This window comes from Chiloscyllium plagiosum, chromosome 11 (assembly GCF_004010195.1).
Source record: "Chiloscyllium plagiosum isolate BGI_BamShark_2017 chromosome 11, ASM401019v2, whole genome shotgun sequence".
Taxonomy (NCBI): Eukaryota; Metazoa; Chordata; class Chondrichthyes; order Orectolobiformes; family Hemiscylliidae; genus Chiloscyllium; species Chiloscyllium plagiosum.
The window spans coordinates 18,199,087-18,218,878 of record NC_057720.1 but is presented as its reverse complement, the minus strand read 5'-3'; the positions used below and the strand labels follow the sequence as shown (position 1 = coordinate 18,218,878).

At 39.0% G+C, this 19,792-nt stretch overlaps 1 protein-coding gene across 11 annotated transcripts in view; it reads left to right on the top strand.

The window, feature by feature from the left end:
- The window catches only part of evi5a (ecotropic viral integration site 5a), a 280,753-nt gene that overhangs the window by 89,253 nt on the left and 171,708 nt on the right, over positions 1–19,792 (top strand). For 10 of the 11 annotated variants that reach the window (XM_043698799.1, XM_043698797.1, XM_043698800.1 and 7 more), the window contains 4 exons: positions 2,705–2,894; positions 6,342–6,566; positions 17,322–17,396; positions 19,186–19,311. In XM_043698799.1, the coding sequence (XP_043554734.1) occupies positions 2,705–2,894; positions 6,342–6,566; positions 17,322–17,396; positions 19,186–19,311 (616 nt within the window). The remainder of the gene's footprint in view (positions 1–2,704; positions 2,895–6,341; positions 6,567–17,321; positions 17,397–19,185; positions 19,312–19,792) is intronic. The other variant, XM_043698806.1, reaches the window with a different exon arrangement.

Here is a 19,792-nt window from a genome sequence, read left to right as displayed (position 1 = left end):
ATGGATTAAGAATTGGCTGTCTGACAGAAGGGAGAGAGTTGGGATAAAAGCTTCCCGCAGGGAAGTGTTGGGGCCGCAGCTGTTCACTTTATATATAAATGACCCGGATCAAGGAACTGAGGGCATTTTGGCGACGTTTGCTGATAATGCGAAGTTAGGCGGACAGGCAAGTAGTTCTGAGGAGATGGGGAGGCTGCAGAAAGATTTAGATAGTTTAGAAGATTGGTCCAGGAAATGGTTGATGAAATTCAATGTGAGCAAATGTGAGGTCTTGCACATTGGAAAAAAGAATACAGGCATGGACTATTTTTAAAACGGTCAGAAAATTCCTAAAGCCAAAGTACAGCAGGATTTGAGAGTGCTAGTCCAGGATTCTCTCAAGGTTGACTTGCAGTTGAATCTGTGGTTAAGAAAGCAAATATAATGTTGTCATTTATCTCAAGAGGATCGGAATGTAAAAGCAGCGATGTGCTACTGAGACTTTCCAAAGCTCTAGTTAAGCCCCATTTAGAATACTGTGTCCAGTTTTGGGCCCCACACCTCAGGAAGGACATACAGGCACTGGAGTGTGTCCAGCGGAGATTCACATGGATGATCCTTGGAATGGTAGGCCTAATGTATGATTAACAGCTGAGGATCCTGGGATTGTATTCGTTAGAGTTTAGAAGGTTGAGAGGAGATCCAATAGAAACTTAGAAGATAATGCATGGGGAAGTTGTTTCCGTCAGGTGGGGATACTCAGACCCGTGGACACAGCCTTAGAATTAGAGGGGGTCAATTTAAAACTGAAATGAGGAGACATTTCTTCAGTCAGAGAGTGGTGGGCCTGTGGAATTCATTGCCACGGAGCGTAGTGGAGGCTGTGACATTAAATGTCTTCAAGGCAGAGGTCAATAAATTCTTAATTTTGCAAGGAATTAAGCGATATGGGGAGAGTGCAGGTAAGTGGCATTGAAATGCCCATAAGCCATAATTGAATGGCAGAGTGGACTCGATGGGTTGAATGACCTTACTTCCACTCTTATGTCTTATGGTCTTATTACTAATACATGCTTTAAAAGTTCACGCTTTAGAAACAGTGACCCAACTTGTCAATTGTGTTATAGCGAATTCGTATTAACGGAATGTACGTTATAGCGGAATGACCTGTATGCTTTTTATTTTAACTACCAGAAAGGCAATTTCATATTTTCCCAAATTATTTTTGTCTGTAATTCATTGATGGGATGTGGGTGCATTTGAATGGACCAGCATTTGTTGCCCATCCAATTTATGGCCCTAAAAAGCTACTCAGTTCGAGGGACAATTAATTGCTCTCTGTTTAGAGCCACATATGGAGCAGACTAGGTAAGGACAGTAGTTTCTTTTTCCTAAAGGACCATAGTGAATCATCTGAGTTTATATGGCAGTCAACAGCGGGTTAGCATTTAACAGTACTTAACATTTTAATTGCAGACTGTTTTATTGAATGAAAGTTTGCTGTCTGCCATGTAAGAACCTATCACCAGAGTATTATTCAGGGCCTCTGGGTTACTATTATGATAATATTGCCACTATGCTACCATCTCCCCTATATCTTTGCTCAGTTACTCGACTGATCTATATCTATTTGTTGCATCCTTTTTCTCTGGAAAGTGTTGGTAGATTTCTCTTACTTTTTTGTTGTATATCTTTATCGCTTTTTAAACTATAATGAATACACAAAATGTTTTTCATAGATTGCTAGCTGTACAGTGGCATGGTTCATGCTGAGTCTTAAGTTCCTGGATCGCAAAACGAGTGTGGGAACAGGAGAGTGTGTGTCACCCCATTTCGATGAATGTAAATGTGTTACTTTTCCTGTGAAAATTGCATTAAAATACATAGCTTAAATTGTTTTGATTTCATAAATCAAAATAATAAATTGTACTTGATGCTTTCCTGTCAGTGCTTTTACAATCCTATAATCAGAAATGCACAGAAAAATGTTTTAAGGAACGTCTGACATCACTGACAATTGAACTGCAATGTTATGAGCCTCTATACTTGAAAGTTTGCTCATCCTTCAGATGTCTTTTTTCTGACCAACTATCTGTGTGCAATAACCATTCTAGAGCAAACATCATTAGAAACAAAAACTCAGGTAATCAAGCTTAAATCTGTCCAGGCAACTTTATCTTGATTGCAAATCTCCCTCTAAATTATTTTGCTGGGGCTGACAGCGCTGCAGATGTAATTGAATAGGAAAAATTATTTTCGTCAGATTTATAGGGCCAAGAATAAATATATTTTTATAGTATAATGAATTACAGAAGAATTGGCATCCAACTCGTCAACTTTTTATTACCTTTTTAATGCAACTTTCTGTGCTGGTTTATTTTCCCTGCTGTTGCCTTAAGTTGCTCAGACATCTCCCAGCATTAATTAAGAATGACTCACTCAGGCTAAGACTAAAATAGGATTTAAAAGAACAGAAAAATTGGATACTTCATCAGCAAGACTTGCCACACAATGTAAAATGTAGCTCCCTTGGTTATTGCAGTGACCTCTTGATATCATAAAAACTATATTCCTTAACCATTCACTTTGCTTTAGTAATTAAATTGAATTATAGAAATGGCAAAACAGATACTACTTCACTGCAATGGTTATGCGTCTCTGCCTTTAGTAGCATAATCTGATATTTACTTCACTTTCATTTAAAAGACTCAATGTTTTGGTGCAGGCTTTTGGAGACTGATAGCAAGTCTTTGAAATCTGTAAATGGATCTCGCCGAAATAGTGGATCTTCATTGGTATCTAGTTCTTCTGCTTCAAGTAATCTAAGCCACCTGGAAGAAGATTCCTGGATCCTCTGGGGAAGAATTGTGAACGAGTGGGATGATGTACGGAAAAAGAAAGAGAAGCAGATGAGGGTAAGGACCAGAAACCAGTGGTGCTTTTACTATTTTCCTGATGTTTTCAATGGTAGGGTACAAAGACTATTGGGTAGCTTTTCGAAAAAGGAGCTATGTTTTAACTTCAGAATTTATCTCTTTGTACAGTCCGTTTGTTGCACTATCGAAACATCACTGTTCCGTGGTGTTGAATGCTACTGCTGATCTTTGACAAGCAGTAAATATCATTTAAATTCTGTTGAGCATGTGGTCATAGCAACAACTGAAGATCTGATGGAAGTAGGCATTTAATATTATTACCTCAGCTATTCTGACATGCAGTGTAGACCAATGTGTGCAGCCTCATTCTTAAATCTAGGATAACGTGTGGCTATGATGTTCTGCTGATTTCCTTCATTGATAAAGCACCCATATAAATGGTATTTGGTTAATGACCATTGTAGTTTGTTTCCAACGTGTGCAGTGCACAACGATCTCAAAATAATTTACGAAGACTGATTATCTCATTCTGCATATTGTTTGAAATGTTTAAGACAATCAATTCAGAATATTTAAAATGGTCAAAGATTCAGAAGTTTTGTAACAGGGTGCTATTTTCTTTTGTGCCAGACTTGAGGACAAGGGACACAGTTTTACAATCTGAGTATGTTCAAATAGAAGTAATATATTAAACTACTTTTCAAACAAATGGTGTTGGAAATATGGACCTCTCCCATGCAAAAAGCTTTGGAATTTGGGTTGAATTTTCTTGACTGAAGTTGGATCTTTGATAAGGTTAACAAAAAAGATGAAGTGCTGTATTGGGAAAATGGCATTGAGATACAGTTTAGCCATTATCTGATTAAATCGTGAAGTAAGCTTCAGTGAGCTTCACTTTAAGGCTATATCCCTTCCACTCATCTTCAGACTGTTATCAGTAAAACAATCGCAAAACCTGGAACAATTGCAATTTTTAACAGGAAAACAAATTTACTTATAATTTGATGCTGATATTAGGAGTAGCCAAGTGTGTAGTGCTGAAAAACAATAGCAGGTCAGGCAGCATCTGAGGAGCAGGAGAATTGATGTTTCGGGCTTAAGCCCTTCATCAGGAATGGGGCTTGCGGTCCAGGGATGCTGAGAGATTAATGGGAGGGGGTGGGGCTAGGGGGAGTAAGGCTTGTGGAGCTCCTGCTTTGAATTTGTTCATTCTGTCTGGAAGAGATTTGATTTGGGGGTGTTCCACTTAATAAGGATTGGGAGTGATGCATTGCTGGGCTTGGAAAAGTTCCAACTATAAAAATACTACTTTTGAGTTGATACAAACAAGTTTTGTACTGATTAAACTAACAGTATCAATTTGGGCACAAGGCAGTGAAAGTTTTGAGTTTGCCTCCATTGACTGCACTGTTTATTGTAAACTTCCCAATTTGATTATGCTATGGTGTATGGAAAAGACCGACATATTAAGAAATCAGTAAGTGAATACCATGATCTAGTCCTTGCATTTCCACAAGTTCAGTAAATTACTCTCCATTTCACATCCAAGTCCAATCTAATGATACCCAACCTGAAAGATTTCTTTGAATAGGAGGCAAACCAACCTGTCAATGTAAAATGACTCTAAGAAACAGATGTAAGATTTCATTGCTTGGAGATACGAGCTAAGTACCAACTCAAAAAGTTCATTTCTTGAAACTATTACAAACTGGGCTTTCGACTTCTAATTTTCTTCTGACAAAAAAAAAGTTGCCTGCTCACCAACATGCATGAGCAACCACTCTGTTCTGCATATGAGGAGTTTTGATGTCATGAAAGTTCATGTGAAATACAATATAGCTTGTCCAAACATTGCAGTCAAATCTATAAATTTTAATATTAGTTTCTGGGATGTGTGTGCATCAACCCCAGATTACCTTTGAGAGCCATTTCCTAAACATTTCCACTGTTTTGCTATTTGGGATGAACTCCAGGGTTTTGAGCCAATCACAAGTAATGAATGACCTACATTTCCACTGCATGCTGTGGTGTAATGAATAACCCTTTAATTACCAAGTGTTTCAATTTTTTTTCACTATAAAAAATAGTTAATTGACAACTGAGAATAAGATCGTTTCATAGTAATAACATTATTGCTCTGCCAATGTGATGAAGTAATTAACCTGACACTAATCCAAATATTGATATGATTAATGTAATTATTGTAGAGTTGATTGGAATAATAGACAACAAACAGGATCCAGTTTTATGAGTTCAAACTGTAAGATAGTGAAATTGTTAAGAAATGTGAGTCAGCATTGATTTGGCAGTTAAAAGGCCCCTTTTTTATTTACGGACAATTTACTTTGACTCTTGTTTGTTAGGTTGATTGTAGAATTGATGATGTGCTTCGTATTTGCTTTCGAAAAGGTTTTCATTTAAAGTTACTTTGGCTATCCTTAGAGATATAATACATTTTGCTTGGATTCATGAAAATTAAACCACAATAATGTCTTAATGCTGACATTCCCACTGCCTTCTCAAGGGCAACTGAGGGGGCCAATAACTGCTGGCCAGCCAGCGACACCCACAGCCCATGAATGAATATGGAAAAAAAAATGCCAGTGTAAATTTCCTTAAATTATGCATCATTATCGCAAATATTTGCTCCAAGACTGCTTTTTATTTCCTTTGGATGGCCGAAGGCAATTTACAATGAAAAATTCAGTCACTGTTAAGGGAACAAACATACCAGTTCATGTGTGCACGGCAAGACCCTGCAAAGAGTAAATTAATAAATAATCAGGTTGGGAAAAATGTTGGACAGAGCACTATAAAAACTTGGAAATCTGATCCTGAATTGATAGACAGGTGTTCTTAATGTTTCGTCTCGCAGGTTACATTTCTGACAACACAGCCCTCTTTCAGTACTGCATTGAAATGTCAGGTGAGAGGGAATATGTGAACACATCTACGTTGAGGTTTGAATCCATAACTTTGTCTCAGAACTAAATATTCTCCGAAATGAGTTGAGCTGACATAAACTAAGAAAATTCATATGTTAGCTGTTCGGGAATCAGTTGATGTCAGGAAAATTGCTGGTCGGTAACGAGGTTGTGCAGGTCAGGGAGTGTTCTGAGCTGTCAATATAACGCTGGTTCTGTACCAATTTTAGGTATCAGTCTCCAAGTTGGCACCATTGTTATTAATATTGCCATAATTTTTCCAACGCTATTGGGAATAATGTTATAACAGTACTCTTCAATAGCTATTACAGCTTTGGTATTGTTGTACCCTCTCAGAGCTGAAACTGTTATGTTTATTGGACAAAGCACGTTGACAATCCTAGAAAGCTGAGCCATTTATTTGGTTGTAACTTAAGGGGTTACAAATTCTAATACATTACAGCACTAATTTCTCTCTCTGTGCAACAGCCAGGTTAAACAAACTTCCAGCAAAAAAAAAAGCACAAACTGAGATTTTGAAATTATTTTCTGTACCTTTCAGGAACTTGTTCGAAAGGGGATTCCTCATCATTTTCGAGCTATCGTGTGGCAGCTACTATGCAATGCTCAAAATATGCCTATTAAAGACCAGTATTCAGAGTTATTGAAGATGACCTCGCCATGTGAAAAACTTATAAGAAGAGACATTGCTAGAACGTATCCAGAGCATGATTTTTTCAAAGAGAAAGACAGCCTGGGACAGGAGGTTCTATTTAATGTTATGAAGGTAAACTTGTCATTTAAACGTAATTACTTATGAAGAGCAGCCTCTTGATTATAAGGAGTCTCCCTACATTTTAAAATAAATTTGTAATTTGAGCAAGAAACAAACGTCAAAAGGGATGTTGTTGCAACAGTGCACAGTTGAAATATTTTTCCCTTCTCCTTGAGGCTAGGAAAAATACAGTTTAATGCACAGGAAAGTTCCATTTTATTTAAGGAATGTCTTGATGTTATATCCAGAAAAACACTTTGTGTGTCCGTGAGAATTTCTATTTTCTGTATGATTTTGGCCTTTCCAGTTTAAGATTAAATTGTCAGCGCTTGTGTTGCACAGTGATACCTTCACAGAAACTGCATTGATGATTTCAAACTCTTTTGTAGACGATCCTTCCAAGTGGAAGAGAAAATATGACTCCATTAGTGTGTACTGAATTTAAAAGGTTAGCCCTGAGGTGGAAGATCATATGCAGAGCTAAAACATAATTACTGTTTGCTTATTTAAAGGATCTGTGAATGCTGTGGGGGTGGTGAAATTGCCATGGAAACATCAGAAGTAATATGAGCAGTTACATCTGTCCTACATGATTGACACTAAAGTTAGAGACTGCATCTTTAAAGTTAGTCAGCTTGGGCCTCAAATACCCAGCAGTTTTTAAAACCTGTTTTTGAGTTCTCACTAATAATTTACTTGCTGAATATATATGTTTAGATGATGAAAGATACCTTTGCAGAAACAAGCAAATTGCTTGACTGCTATTGGGCTGATTGAGTATTGGAATATGCTTCACAACGGGCATTGTAGAATGCGTAGTGGCCCCCACAGTGCAGTAAGAGGCCATTAGGTGCATCAAGTCTGCACCAACCTTCCAAAGAGCACCCCACCCTATCCTCATTACTCCTCATTTATCAAGGCTAATCCACCTAGCCTACAGATCCCTGGACACTACTAAGCAATTTAACATGGCTAATCTACTTAACCTGCACATCTTTGGATTGTAGGAGGAAACTGGAGCAGCTGACCAGAACCCAAGCAGACACAGAATGTCTGTTTGAAGTTTGCAAGACAGCCTGGTGGGCGGCACGGTGGCACAGTGGTTAGCACTGCTGCCTCTCAGCGCCAGAGACCCGGGTTCAATTCCCGCCTGAGGTGACTGACTGTGTGGAGTTTGCACGTTCTCCCTGTGTCTGCGTGGGTTTCCTCCGGGTGCTCCGGTTTCCTCCCACAGTCCAAAGATGTGCAGGTCAGGTGAATTGGCCATGCTAAATTGCCCGTAGTGTTAGGTAAGGGGTAAATGTATGGATATGGGTGGGTTGTACTTCGGCGGGGCGGTGTGGACTTGTTGGGCCGACGGGCCTGTTTCCACACTGTAAGTAATCTAATCTAATCTAGGCTGGAATTGATCCTGAGTCTCTGGTGCTTTGAGACAGCAGTGCTAACCATCAAGCCACCATGCCATGCAGCCAGATGAAACTTACTATAAAAGCTAGTGTTTGAAAGTGCAGACAACTTCAAAATATAAATGTACAATGTGCGTTTTGTGTTTTGAAATTTCTTGTTCTGTGTAACACAGAACTAGGAATTTTGGGAGTAAAATTCAACATTGGGTAATGCAAAATATAAAAGGTGCATCAGCCAGCTTTTGTCTCAATTTTTTTTGTGTCAAGAAAAATCAGGTAGACTGAAAAACATATGTCGGTATCTGCTTGGTGTTCCTCTATTCCTAATGTGCAATACTTTCCTGGCCATGAAATTAAATGTAGTCCAATTATTGACCTGGAATTCAGTTGTGTTGCTATCAGTTGAATTGCTTAATTTGGAAAGATAATTTTTCATATTTCAGTGAAGAAAAAGCTTTTTTTTTGAAGAATATTTCAGATTTCCATCATTTTGAAAGTTGCTTAAAAGATTTTGTGGCTCAAGTCTGTTCTGCTTACAAAAACAGAACAAAGTATAACCTAGTTAATAATCTTATGTAGTTCTTCCAAAGAAAATGCTATATTTACAAAAATAAGAGATTCTGTACATAGGAATGCAAATAGTCATTTGGTAGCAGAGAACCGCTGAAACATTTTGTCAAAACCTTTCATTGTGCAGACATTAGGACATTAGCCAGAATGCCAATGTAAAGGTGAACAACATGTTGTATCAGAAGAGAGTGCTGATTTATTGGCAAGTGGACTACAATAGGTGTGAATTTCTCTCAGTTGTGCCAATTTTCATTTCCAAATGAATTGTTGACAAAAGAGGAGAGACTTAGTGGAATAAATAGTCATAGAATGGAAAAGACCCTTCAGACCAACTCATCCATACCAACCTAGTTTCCCAAACTAAACTTGTCGCCTTTGCTTGTGTTTGGCCCATATCCCTCTAAATCTTTCCTATTTATGGACTTGTCCAAATGTCTTTTAAATGTTGTAACTGTACCTGCACGTACCGCTTCATCTGGCAGTTCACTCTACATATGAATCACTCTCTGTGTGAAAACTTTTTCCCCTCGGGTCTCTCAAATCTTTCTCCTCTCACCTTAAAAGTCTGTCCCCTAATTTTGGATTCTGTTACCTTGGGGAAAAAGACCTTGACCATTCACGTTATCTGTGCCCCTCATGATTTTAAAAACTTCTATAAGGTCACCACTCCATCTTCTAGACTCCAGTGAAAAGATGAGCAAGAGAATCTCCCGGTCAGCCTTGATTCATGTTAGGGCTCTACTCCCCCATCCCATTCCTGATGAAGGGCCTTTGCCCAAAACGTCAATTTTCCTGATCCTCGGATGCTGTCTGACCTGCTGTGCTTTTCCAGCACCACTCTAATCTCCAGCATCTGCACTATCCACTTCTGCCGGGTATGTAGGTTAGTCTGATCTTAGAGTCAGAAAAAAGATCGGCACAACGTCGTGGGCTGAAGGGCCTGTATGTGATGTACTGTTCTATATTAGTTTGCTCTCACTCCGTGGATGTTGACTAACCCACTGTGATCTCCAGCATTTGTTGTTTTCAGTATATCTACCTTGGAATTGATGACTGTGCAAATAGGCTTTGGGGTATGCTCCTCTGGTTCTGCACAAAGCTTATGGTCAAATTTCAATCTCCTGCTGATGAGCTTTGGAGGGGGATGAGATGATGTACTTGTAAATGATGAAGATGCTCAGAGCAAAGATAGGGGAGGTGCTAATGGTGGGAACGTAGAGATTCACCTGGAGAAACTTTGAAAAGGGAAAAGTAGTTGAGCTGTGCTGATTTTCCAGTTGCTTGCCATTCCAATAAGCCATCCTACTCCCATGCCAACGTTTCCATTCAAGGATAATAAGTGTTCCAGTGAAGCTCTTCGCAAGCTGGAGAAACAACACCTCTTTTTCCATTTTGGCCCTTCACAACCTTCAGAACTCAGCGCTTGAGTTCAACAACTTGAGAGCATGAGCAGTTTCTTCCATCTTGATTACTACTTTACCATCTCTCCACATTAGTCGGTCGAAATGTGCAATTTCACTTATTATGAAGTATATCATATACCCTTTACATTGGTATTCTTAGGAAATGCGAGGTAAAATATTTTGACAATATGCCATTTTACAGCAATACTTAAGTTACACAGATACAATACTTCAATACGCAATGAGAAGATGTTAAAAAAAAAGTAGTCTATGAAGAATTGATGAACAGACATGTTTTGGAAAATGTATAACATTTGTTTTGATCTTTGTGCGTTTTTTTCTCTTTGCATTTCTTGCTTTTCTTTCTCCTTCAGGGCAACTACAGTATTGCCTTTCTACTAGCTCACTTCCATCTATTTGTCTCTTTTCCATTCATGCTGCATTAGATTAAATGGTCTCTTGCTCTCCTATGCATGTCGCATCAGCTTGCACCCTACCACTTCACTACCTAATATATCATTCAGGATATGTGGTTTGCCACATGCTTCATCCTAAATCTACTATTTCAAACCACTTTAAACCTTGCTTGGCTGTCAGAACAATTCAGAATTCATGTTCAACACCTATTTAAAACACTTGGTAAGTTTCTAATTAATTTCATCAAGTATCATAGCTTTTATCACATTCACTTTATTGCATGAGAAACAGATAATATCCATGAGACAGATAAAATCTTATTTTATGTAAAAGTAGACTTTTCATTCATGCACAATGCAATTGACAAAATGTTTGAATTGAAAAAGGGTTTTTTTTAATAACCACGTTATAATTTTGATCAAAGGAGCATTCTAGTCACTATAGGAGAGTGGTCATAGAGTCAGACAATATGGAAAGAGCCTTCAGTCCAACCAGTCCACACTGACTATGTTCCCAAACTAAACTAGTCCCACCTGGCTGCCCTTCACCCCAACCCTCCAAACCTTTTGTATTCATGAACCTTTTCTAAATGTCTTTTAACTGTTGTAACTGTATCTGCATCTGCCACTTTCTCTGGCCATTCATTCCACACACAAACTACTCTGTGAAAATGTTTAAATCTTTTTAAATCTTTCTCCTCTCACCTTAAAAATATGTCCCTTAGTTTTGAATTTCCCACCCTAGGGAAAGGATCCTTGAAGCCATCATGTGAAAAGAGCTGAAGGAATGCAAATCAAAGCAATTGGAAGCTTTGTACGATTGAGGCTGATTGGAAGTGATGTTTTTTAATTGGCAAAAAAAAAATTGCCTTAAGAATTTATACTTCACTCTTAGAAGGGAGAAAGAGAAAAAGATGTGGCTTGCTGGGTATGTTGGTTGGTGATTATACAACAATTTGGAGTTGTGTGGTCCCTTAAAATTGAAAAATATCCTGAGGAGCTTCACAGGAGTCTTCTCAGTCAAACTTCAGTTAAAGATAACCCAATACTGCACAACAGTTCTGTAAGGAATCCTCCAGATTGGTCTACAAGGAACAATCCTCCAAGGCACAGCTGTTAGGTGAATATCACTGTTACTTTTTGATAGTTAAGACAGCTGTCATTTGGCATCCATGTTGGTTAAAAGACCTTTTATGGACCTTCTGATACACAACAGCAAGGTGATTTTTTGACCACTCAGATAATTGCATATTAAGTAGGGCAAGCCAGCATGATTTGTTGCTGGCAATCATTTTTAACTCGCTTGAGTTCTTTTGGACAACAGAGTTGATGATGACATAATTGATTGATAGAATTGGAAATGTCATTTGGTGAAGTGCCACACAATAGATTTGAGAGTAAATTTGAAGCTCATCGAATAAGAGGGACAGGAGCAATACGGAAACTAGTTCAGTGACAGGAACAGAAACGAGTGACTACTGGATGTTTTTCAACCTAGAGGGAGGCTTATTGTGAAATTCTCAGGTAGGTTCTGTTAGTATGCCTCCTTTTCATGATATTTGTGTGTGTGTATATATTTGGGTATGTGTATATATAATTGACCAAGACCTTGGTGTACAAGAAACAATTTCAAAATTTGCAGATAATACAATATTGGAAATAATATGAACTGTAAGGAGGGTGATATAGAATTTCAAAAAGATCTAGAAAAGTTGGTGGAAAAGATGGCCAAACGTCAGGTTAAGTTTAAAATAGATGTATTAAGTTAATTTTGATTAAAAGTAGATATAGATAAAAGAAACTTATGAACGACAGATCAATGGCTAAGCTTATTGGAGGTCTGATGTTTCTTGAAGTTTTTCTATCTGAAGTGTAGGGATTGATACCTGAAGTCAAATTCAACAGCTGCAATGACTTCTGTAGTTAGACAGTTAATGTTTGCTTGTATAGGTAAGCAGAACTTGGGACAGATCAGAGGGTTTTTTGTTCCTCACTAGTTCTGCAGTCACAGCACTTTCACATTGCTGCAGCAGTTGATCTTTCAGTGGCTTTCTCTTTGGTTAAGAACCCTCTGAGTTTTTCCTTGTGGTACTGCACAAAATGGCTTTTGCAAACTTTCTTTATCACAACTCAAGAAAAATGGCTGCTCAGTCAATTTCAGATGGCCATTGCCCTATCTTGTAATTGTTTTCTGTCTCTTGTTTAGGAAGTTTTAAGTTCTCAGAACTTTATAAAGACTGATTATGTTTCCAAAGGTTAATCAAGTTCTAGATAGCTCTGTGATTACTGCTGCTACAACACTGGTTGATTTCAGGTCTATTAAACAATATAACAGATTGCTGAAATATTCTTTTGACAGCTTGTTAAAAATCTGCAATGAATTGCGCAGTTGTAACAGTGTATATGCACATAAGTCATTACAAATGGCAGGACAGGATAAGTTCGTGCTTAATAAAGTATACAATATTGAAAGTTATTATTAATAAGACCATTAAGTACAGAAATAAGGAAATTATGTTTTAACTTGCATAAGGTTCTCAGTCAGCCCCAGGTTCTGGGCGTCACTCTTCGGGAAGAATATGAAGGCCCCAGATAAACTATGCAAAAGGTTAATGAAAAATGGGTTGAGGGAGGAGAAACTTCAGTTATGTGAACAGATAGCAGAACTTAGGGTAGTTTTCCTTGGAGAAAAGAAAGTTGAGTGGAGGTATAATGGATGTATTCAAAATCGTGAGCCTGAACAGAGCAGGTAGTGTGAATCCTCCCATTGATGGAAGGATTGAGAAGATTAGGCCGCAGATTTAAGTTAATTGGCACCAAGAGAAAAATACTCTTTCATATGAATTGTTTGGATCTGGAATGAACTGAGTGTGTGATGGAGGCAGGTGCATTGGTGCATTCATGATGGAATTATCTGAATTAGATTATTAGCTGAAGAGAAAGAAGGTAGACAAGCAGCATCAGGAGGTGGAGAAGGCAATGTTTCAAGTGTAACCCTTCAAGACTGGGGGTGGGTGGAAGAGGAGCTGCAGATAAAGGGGGTGGGGGCGCAGGGTCGTGAGTCGGGATAAGTGAACATGGGGTAGAGGGTACGACCTGGTTGGTCAATGGGAGGAGTGAATTCGGTTGGTGGCTGGAAGGAAGGGTCAATCAGAAGAATGGAAGGGAGGGGGAGGGGCTGGGACCGGAGTTGGTGGGAAGAGTGGCGCAAACCAAGGATTGGCAAAGGGAATGGTCATTGTGGAAGGTGGAAAGGTGGGGAAGGGAAAATACTCTTGGTAGTGGGATCTGGTTGGAGTTGGTGGAAGTCTTTAACGTTGGATGCCAAGACTGGTGGGATGGTAGACGAGAACAATAAAGAAAATCAGAAATGCATATCTATTACAAAAAATCAGAAAGTCCACTCGGAAGAGAAAGAAGGTGCAGGCAAAGGCAGAGAAGGAAGGGGAGTGATATAAGACAAAGCTGATGCTGTAAGGAGGAGTGTAAAGTGTACAGATTGCTAGGCCATTTCAGAGGGTAGAACATTAAAGCGCAGTACAGGCCCTTCGATCCTCAATGTTGCGCCGACCTGTGAAATCAGTCTGAAGCCCATCTAACCTACACTTTCTTTACTCAGAGAGTAGTAAGGATGTGGCGCACACTTCCTGCAACAGTAGTAGACTCGCCAACTTGACAGGTATTTAAATGGTCATTGAATAGGCATATGGACGAGAACGGAATAAAGAAACTACCTCTGAAATCTGTCCTATGTCTCTCACCCCTCAATTTGAAGCTATGTCCTCTCGTACTAGCCATCACCATCTGAGGAAAAAGGCTCTCACTGTCCAACGTATCTAACTCTCTAATTATCTCCTATGTCTCAATTAAGTCACTTCTCAACCTTCTCTCGAACGAAAACAGCATCCAGAAGTACCTTACTGAAATCCATATCCACCACATCAACCGCTTTACCCTCATCCACCTATTTGGTCATCTTCTCAAAGAACTCAATGAGGTTTATGACACACCTTCACAAAACCATGTTGACTATTCCTAATCAACTTATTCCTTTCTAGATGATTATAAATCCTATCTCTTGTAACCCATTCCGACACTTTTCCCACAACCGAAGTAGTTGAGAGTCAACCACATTATTGTGGGTCTGGAGTCATGTGTAGGCCAGATTGCATGAGAATGACAGATTTCCTTCTCCAAAAGATATTAGTGAGCCAGATGGGATTTTCTGACAATAGCTTCTTGGTAATTAATAGACTCTTAATTTTAATTGAATTTCGATTTCACCATCTGCCGTCATGGGATTCAAACCAGATTCCCAGAACATTAGTTGACTTTCTGGAATAATAGTCTACCAGTACTACTACTAGGTCATCCCCTCCCCTCAAGATGAGATCTGAGTGATAGCATGCCTCATTCAACCAAATGTGGCATCAAGAAGTCCAAGTAGAGCTGGACTCATGGTTGTGGGGAGAAACACTCTGTTGGTTGGAATCATAAGTGGCACATAGGAATTTTGTCATGGTTGTTGAGGTCAGTCATCTTAGCTTCAAGACAATCACTGCAGGATTTCCTCAGGGTAGCATCCTTGGCCCGACTATCTTCAGCTGCTTCATCAATGATCTTAAGGTCAGAGTGGATATGTCTGCCAATGATTGCATAATGGCCAGAACCACTTGTGACTCCTTAGATATTGAGGCAGTCCATTTTCAAATGCAACTGGACAAGATCTGGTCAATATTCAGATTTGGAATGACAAGTGGCAAGTAAGGCTATGACCATCTCTGATAAGCGATCATCTTAACTACTGCCCCTTGACATTCAATGGTAAACCCATCACTGCATGTCCCACCAACGACATCCTGGGGGTTACCATTGACCAGAAACTCAACTGGACTCTCCACATGAACAGAGTTGGGTACAAGTGCAGGTGAGAGGCTAGGAATGCTATGGCGAGAAACCCCCCTCCTAATTCCCCAAAGCCTGTCCATCATTTACAAAGCACAAGTCAGGACTTTGATGGAAAACTCCCTACTTGCCTTGAGGGGCGTAGCTCCAGTTACAACTCCAGAAGCTTGATACCATCCAGGACAAAGCAGCCTGCTTGATTGGCACCACATCCACTTCCTCTGCCACTGATGCTGAGTAGCAGGAGTGTTTACTGTCTACAAGATGCACTGCAGAAGTTCACCAAAGATCCTTAAGCAATACCTTCCAAACCCAAAGCCAATTAGATAAAAAGATCAAGAGCAGCAGGTACATGGGAACATCACCACTTGCACGTTACCCCTCCAAGCCGCTCACCATCCTGACTTGGAAATATATCGCTATTCCTTCACTGTCAGAGGGTCAAAATCCTGGAATTCCTTTCCCCAGGGCATTGTGGTTCCACCTACAGCATGCTCACTGCAAGGTTCAAGAAGGCAGCTCACCAGCGAAGCCCACATTGCACTAAAAACCTCCATAGAAATGTCCCTTATGATAGTTTTTCATTCTTTTTGTGGTTTCATTGGTAAATGAAAGCAGGCATATCTCAACATTTTCTTCAGTTTACTTGGAAAGGAAATTGCTCATATTTTTAATATGTAATTGTGCATGTTGTTAACCCTCATTCATTGTTTCTTTCCTCCACTAGTCTTACACAGTATGATGCTTTTCCACGCTGTCTCTGGGACTGGTAGCCTGATAGTATAGAGAGGCCATTTTTTCTGTTTATATATCATGCATCAGGCTGGAAAATAAAGTTGGACTTCATAAATCAGTGATCTCTCGCAGAAGAAAGGCCCTAGTGCAATGTCCTAAATTTGCTCAGCTGCAAAATAGCAGACTGCCCACAATGCCAATTATGAAAGTTATTCTTTTTTTTAGGAGGTGGTGTTCTTGTTAGCTTACCCGAATACTGAAGAAGGCGTTTGGTATGCTTTCCATTATTGGTCAGAATATTGAATACAGGAGTTGGGAGATCATGTTGCGGCTGTACAGGACATTGGTTAGGCCACCTTTGGAATATTGTGTACAATTCTGGTCTCCTTCCTATCGGAACAATGTTGTGAAACTTGAAAGGGTTCAGAAAAGATTTACAAGGATATTGCCAGGGTTGGAGGATTTGAGCTATAGGGAGAGGCTGAACAGGCTGGGGCTGTTTTCCCTGAAGCGTCGGAGGCTGAGGGGTGACCTTTGAGGTTTACAAAATCATGAGGGGCATGGATAGGATAAATAGACAAAGTCTTTTCCCTGGGGTCGGGGAGTCCAGAACTAGAAGGCATAGGTTTAGGGTGAGAGGGGAAAGATATAAAAGAGACCCAAGGGGCAACGTTTTCACGCAGAGGGTGGTATAGGTATGGAATGAGCTGCCAGAAGATGTGGTGGAGGCTGGTACAATTGCAACATTTAAGAGCCATTTGGATGGGTATCTGAATAGGAGAGGTTTGGAAGAATATGGGCCGGGTGCTGGCAGGTGGGACTAGATTGGGTTGGGATATCTGGTCGGCGTGGACAGGTTGGACCGAAGGGTCTGTTTCCATGCTGTACATCTCTGACTCTATGACTTTCTGACTCTGTAAGCAATAACTTCAAAGTTCTGTAAATGTTTGGAAGTGCGTTTCTTGTTAATGCTTATGGTTGTATGTTTCGAGGATTTTTTTTCAAGTTTGATTGGCTGTTACCAATTGTTTTTCAATTGAATACTTTTATAAATAGTTGGTAAAAATCCAGCAATTAGGGATCAGTTTCTATCTGTCTGAATAAAAGTCAATTGATGGTCATCTTATATGTTGAAATGCTTAAAAAGTAAACTAATTTAGTTACCTACACAATTATTTGTTTTGTTTTGTTACAATTGCACGTGGGGAGAAAATAAAACATTGCAGTTTCTGTGCACAAATACATGACACATCATTTATTTCCGGTAAATTAGTTAGTTTACAAATCACCTTCATATCAATTCATCAAAACATAATTTATTTTTCTTTGTAGGCCTATTCGCTAGTAGATCGTGAAGTTGGTTATTGTCAAGGGAGTGCTTTTATAGTTGGACTACTACTTATGCAGGTATTTTGCTTTTAGATCATAAGTCACTATCCTTGGGGAATTGTAATGCTTGTTTGAATGTTGTTTTTGATATGAGTATCAGGGTCCCATATGGCAGCTGCTGATTTGCTTTTCTCTTGGTTCAGTGCATTTGGGGTACACTACGAGAATTGTAAGACGTCACAAAAAGGTGCTGAGGTATTCAGAGCAGAGAAAAAAGAATTGGAGTAGGCCAGATCATGTGTGACCTTCTATCTCAATTCATTGATCTTGCAAATCTGTTTGTTTTCTGTGTAACCAAAAAGGTTCCTACCCATGTCTCAAATATACTCAATTGTTAAGCATCCACATCTCTTGGAGGATGAATCAAGTACCATCACTATCATTAATGAAGTAATATTAGACAAACTAATGGGGCGAACATTAGGTACGTCCACAGGCCCTGATTGGTTGCATCCAAGGATCTTAAAGGAAGTAGTTACAGACAGAGTAGGTGCTTTGGCTGTATCTTTCTAAAAATAATCCTTGGGTTTTAGAGAAGTTCCAGAGGGTTGGAAATCTGCCAAAATGGGAAATAGGCCATAAGTAAGTAACCATGTGCCAATTAACCTATCATCTATTGTTGGAATCAATTATTAAGGAAGTAATAGCAGAAAATTTGGAAAACCATAATCTAATCAAGCAGAGTCAGCATGGCTTCATGAAATGAAAATCATGTCTGGCTAATTTATTACAGTTTTTGGAGGAAGTCTCACCCAGAAATGATAGAGGGGAACCAGTCGATGTGTTGTTGTATTTGGACTTACAGAAGGCAGTCCATGTTCAGATGCAATCTCAATTTATAAATTACCCAGCTAGGAGAGGCATCCAGTATGTATCCTGTCAAGTACCTCCACTTTTCCTGTCCACTCCACTTTTTAAGATTTGCAAGTGGACCAAAATTGAAACTCCAAACTGCATAATCTATAGCCCGCCATTGAAAACACCTGTGTTGGGCATTGGGTCAGGACAATTTGGCAGCAACCTTTGGGGTAGTATAATGTATAATGCTTCATTATTTTGACAGTGACCACTTGGACAAGATACTTGAAGCTGCCTGATATCATTGAAACTGTTTCTCAAAATGATGTTAAAGTCTTCAGTAAGAGAAGAGAGTGAAGAAAATTCATGAAAAATGAAAGAAAGGAAACACGTTTTTGCTAAAATTCTTGATGTTTCAAAGTCACCTTTTATAAGTCTTTTACCCCCAGAATTTTCAAAGTAAATATCTTAGTTAGCCTCTAAAACCAAGTATGGTAATACCTACAGGAATTGTTGGAGAAACTCAGCAGTTCTGGCAGCACCTGTATGAAAAAAACAGGGTTAATGTTTTGTGTCTGGTGACTTTTCAACAAAATTCAAAACATGAGCTCTGCTTTCTTCCCACAGATGCTGCCAGACCTCCTGAGTTTTGCCAGAAAATTCTATTCTTGTTTCATCCAGCATCCACAGTTTTTGTTTTATTTCATGATGCTATCTAACCAACATTTTAATTTAATACAATAGTAGTTGTAGAATAATGTAGGTGCAGTCTTTTAAATATTAGCTTGATTAAGTTGTGGAGGCTTAATTTACGATGCTATTATTTCCAGTTAATTGTAGAATAAAAGAGCTTTATCCATTAAGGACTAGCCAAAATAAAATTAAAAGTTTGATTGAAGAGATTTGTTTCACATGTTTTGTAAAATTTGAAATTTTAAGTGTGGAAAGTATGAATCTACTTTCCTTGGAACCTTACAGTCTTAATGCATCTCTGTTTTCCCTTGTGAAGATGCCAGAGGAGGAAGCATTTTGTGTTTTTGTCAAGTTAATGCAAGACTACCGTCTCAGAGAACTTTTCAAACCGAGTATGGCCGAGCTAGGTCTTTGTATGTATCAATTTGAGTGGATGATACAGGTAAGAAGGGTGAAATGAAATGAAATTAATGTGTAAATATATTTAGCAGCTGCTTAAAGTTAGCTTGTTAAAAGTCTTAACACCAGTAAATCAATTTGGTCTGCTCTTTGTTTAATAGTGTGAATTGAAAATTTAATTTACTTTGCAAATTAGATCAGTGACTAGTTTTATGTTCTTAATGCATATTTGTCTTTTTGTGCTATCCATGATCTCTTGGAAAAGGGCAACAATTTTGAAAGACGATTATTCCTTGCAATTCAGACAATGCTAAAGAATGAGCAGGGTATTTAATGGCTCAGAGCAATTGACTTATTAAAAATAGTTTGGTTTTAGATTTACTGGGTTTCTCATTTTCGTTCATAGAACATAGAAGAATACAGCGCAGTACAGGCCCTTCGGCCCTCGATGTTGCGCCGATCCAAGCCCACCTAACCTACACTAGCCCACTATCCTCCATATGCCTATCCAATGCCCGCTTAAA